Source organism: Orycteropus afer, unplaced genomic scaffold, assembly GCF_000298275.1.
Source record: "Orycteropus afer afer isolate SDZICR_OR568_19922 unplaced genomic scaffold, OryAfe1.0 scaffold00128, whole genome shotgun sequence".
Lineage (NCBI taxonomy): Eukaryota > Metazoa > Chordata > Mammalia > Tubulidentata > Orycteropodidae > Orycteropus > Orycteropus afer.
This window is the reverse complement of record NW_006921715.1, coordinates 1,781,465-1,784,714: the sequence shown is the minus strand read 5'-3', so window position 1 is coordinate 1,784,714 and position 3,250 is coordinate 1,781,465. Positions and strand designations below refer to the sequence as shown.

Genomic DNA, 3,250 nt, shown 5'->3' with positions numbered 1-3,250 from the left:
GGCCTGGCCCGCGCTCCCCAGCCCCGGGCGCCCGGAGCCCAGCCTCCGGCCCCTGGCGCGCACGCCGCAGACACTTACGGGTGATGAGCTCCCTCTGGGACAAGTGCTGCGGATTGCCCTGTTTGCGGCGGGACATTGCCCCGGCATCTATTCTGGCATTAGCCCGGAGAGCTGCTCGGATGGGGAGCCGGGGAGGGGTCGAGCCGCCGCCGCCGCCGCCGCCGCCGCCGCCGCCGCGCCTCCTCGGCCCGGGTTGGTGTGTTTTTTTTTTCCCTTCCTCTCTTGCCCTCTGTTCCTCCTCCTTCTCCTCTTCTCTGTTTTCGCTCTTTCTTCTATGTTGCTTTTTGTTTTGTTTGCAAAAAGAAAAAGAAGAAAAACAAAAGAGACCAAAGCCTCTTGATCTAAAATAGGAGAACGAGGCCAAAAATAAGAATAATAATAAAAACAAAAAACCTGTAGTCAACAGCCGTTGCTTGCCGCGGACTGGTTGCCTTAAAAATATATACCTTTGAAGGAGAAAAAAAAAAAAAATCTCTTGGACTTCTTCAAACTGCTTGGCCTCTTGGACTTCCAAATGTCTTCTTGAACTTAAAACCGGATTCTGCACCGGCTCCTGACACCTCCCTTCAGGGTCTGGTAGGTAGAGAGCGCACTTCTACCAGGAGGGGGGAAGGAAGGGGGGAAAAAAAGCAAACAAATAAAAAATAATAAAAGAAGAAAAAGAAAAGGAAAAAAAAAAAGCAAAGCAAACTTGGGGACTTGTCTCGTTCCCCCTCACCCCGCCCCCTCAAAAACCCCAAAGCAACGTCAAACTGCCCCGATTCGGTGGCTCCTGGGTTTTCTGCGGGCTGCCTGTCTTTTTCTCGGAGACTGGCCCTCCCGAGGCGCTGGGGGACCCCAGCATCGGCTCCTTCCCAGTTCACCTGGCAGGCTGGCGCCGGCCGGAGGGGCTGCCGGGTCCCCGCGAGCGCTCCCCAGCGCTCCCCTGGCGCCGCGGGCCCGGGGGGAGCGGGACGGAGGGGCGGCTCGCCCAGCGCGCCTGGGTCGGTGCGAGCGCGGACTGGGACCTATGGATTGCAACGTGAAGATGGCGGAGTCCGGGTTCTCTGGGAGCTCTCGGTCTCTCTATGGCTGGGGCTGCCTCTGTACAATGGGATAAAATTCAAGTTCAAGTGCGGACGTGACGTTTAATCTGCACTAGAGACAAAAAGACCCAGAGAGTCGGAGCACTGGGGGCGACTAGCGGTGGCTTTTTAACATTGTACCCTGCGAGAGAACAAGAAAGCACACACACACACAGAGACACGCGCGCGCGCACTCGCCGGTGCGCACACCCGCAGCCGGGCCGGCCACACGTGCCAACTGCGTTTTTGTGCGTCCCTCTTCTCCGTGTGCACGGGCGGGGCGGGGGGGGCAGAGCCCCCCGGGGGGGGCGGGGGGCAGGATATTTTTAAATAAAAGCAAATCCTTCTCTTCATCCCTCCTCCCCTCCTGGGAACCGGACCCCCAGAGAAAGGGGGCGGGGTGCTGTGTGCGTGGAGTAAGTTGGATCAAGACAAGTCCCCACCCATCCAAAAGCTCATTTTGGCTTGGGGGGGGGGGGGTGTGGAGAGAGTTGAGGTGCACATGGAGTCTGGGGGACAAGGCTAATTGCCTCAACTCCCTGGAAGAGTAACTGGGTTGCTTTTACTTTTGCTTTATTGGGGGGTAGGGGTTAAAGTTCCAGAAAGAACTTCCATTTAACCCTCCTGTTACCGGTCTGGACAGAAGCGGACACCATCCAAAGTGCAGGAGGGACCAACTAACAGCACTTGGGGATGGGGCCGTGGGCTCCAGAGCCTGTTAGGTCCCCAGCCGGAAGAAGGTTTCACCTGTCTGCGTGCCCGCCCTCCACCTCCTGGGCTCAAACACGCCCCTTGGCCACGCCGGGGTCTGTGGGAAGTGAGGGGGTGAGGGCAGGGAGCTCCACGTGGGAGGCGGACTTGTACAGCGCTGACCCAGAGCTAGGTGTGGCCGGTCCAGTCGCTGCAGCTCCCCGAGTGGGTGACCCCTGGGGGCCGCAGGCTTCCTCCCAGACCGTGACAATTAGAGCCACACGGAAGGGGTACCTCCAGCCCAACCTGAACTCCTGGGCCCAGGGCAGGACTTGAAATCGCCCGCCAGACTGAGCCGAGCACAGCTGCCTCGTCAGCCTTTTGATCTGCAGCCGGCGAGAAAAGGAGTTGTGGGGGCCTGTCCATGGCCCGGGGACAAGGCCAGGCCGCAGTCCCGGTGGACACCCGCCCTGCCCTGCCCCAGGCTGCGGCCTCCCGGGCTGGGCGCGCCACGCGGCCCGACCCCTCTCTCTCTCGGCCTCCGCCCCAGAAGCCCAGGGCGGGTCGGGGCCTGGCTCGGGGCTGGGCTTCGCGCCCAGCCAGGGACACCCGTCCTCCCAGCCCCTGGCCGCGCGACCCCTAGCGCGCCGCCTCCCGCGGGGCCTTCTCTCGAGGGGCGCGTGAAGGGTTTGTTCGCCCAAAGGTCTTGGGTGGGGCGCCGGCATCAGCAGCGCGTAGCGCTGGGGAGCGTGGCCTGAAGGAGCTCCTTGGCCACCGCAGCTCCCCCAAAACAACACCTCAATGAAATCCCCCCCCCCTCCCGTGTGCGCCGCAGCTCACAGTGCGCAGCAGGGTCTTGGGACCGCCCAAGGCGGTGGGGAGGCGGGCTGGGGGGCTCGGGGCTTGCACCTCCCCCCTAGGGCTGCAGGCGGCTGCCCCCCGCCCCCCAACCTCCACGTGGTCCAAAGTCCGAAGAAGCCTCGCTGTCCTGCCACCCCTCCCCACCGCGAAAGCAGTTCCAGGAAGGTGGCCTGCGCAAGGCAGCAGTGCCCGCACGCACCTTGCTAAAGTTCTTAAGAAAACCGTACGTCGCAACTCGCCCCGTGAGCCCGCTCTCTCCGAGACGCCCAGAGAGGGCCTGCATCCTGTCCAAGGTCACACAGCACGTGGGGGCCGGGGCCGCTGTCCCAGCCCCCGAGACGCCTGCTGCCCCGCGCCGCCTACCGTCTGGACAGACAGCCCGACGCCCGGCCCGCCCCCTCTGGGATGGATGGCGGGGGCCCGGGACCACTCTGCGCCGAGAGAGAGCGGGGTCACCCCTCGGGAAAGGGGGCCCCTCCACGGGCGCGCTCAGGTGCCCCGGCTGCGGCTGCCGCACTCGCGCACAAGGCAGGGCGCCGGGGTCTGGGGAGGGGGCACCGCGGCCCGGCGCCGGC

General features: G+C 63.5%; 1 protein-coding gene across 1 annotated transcript in view; it reads right to left on the bottom strand.

Moving 5' to 3' along the window:
• Nucleotides 1–136, bottom strand: part of BCL11B (BAF chromatin remodeling complex subunit BCL11B) — a 100,634-nt gene extending 100,498 nt beyond the window's left edge. The window contains exon 1 of the mRNA XM_007944610.1: nucleotides 79–136. Within this exon, the coding sequence (XP_007942801.1) occupies nucleotides 79–136 (58 nt within the window). The remainder of the gene's footprint in view (nucleotides 1–78) is intronic.
• Nucleotides 137–3,250: the final 3,114 nt, after the last annotated feature.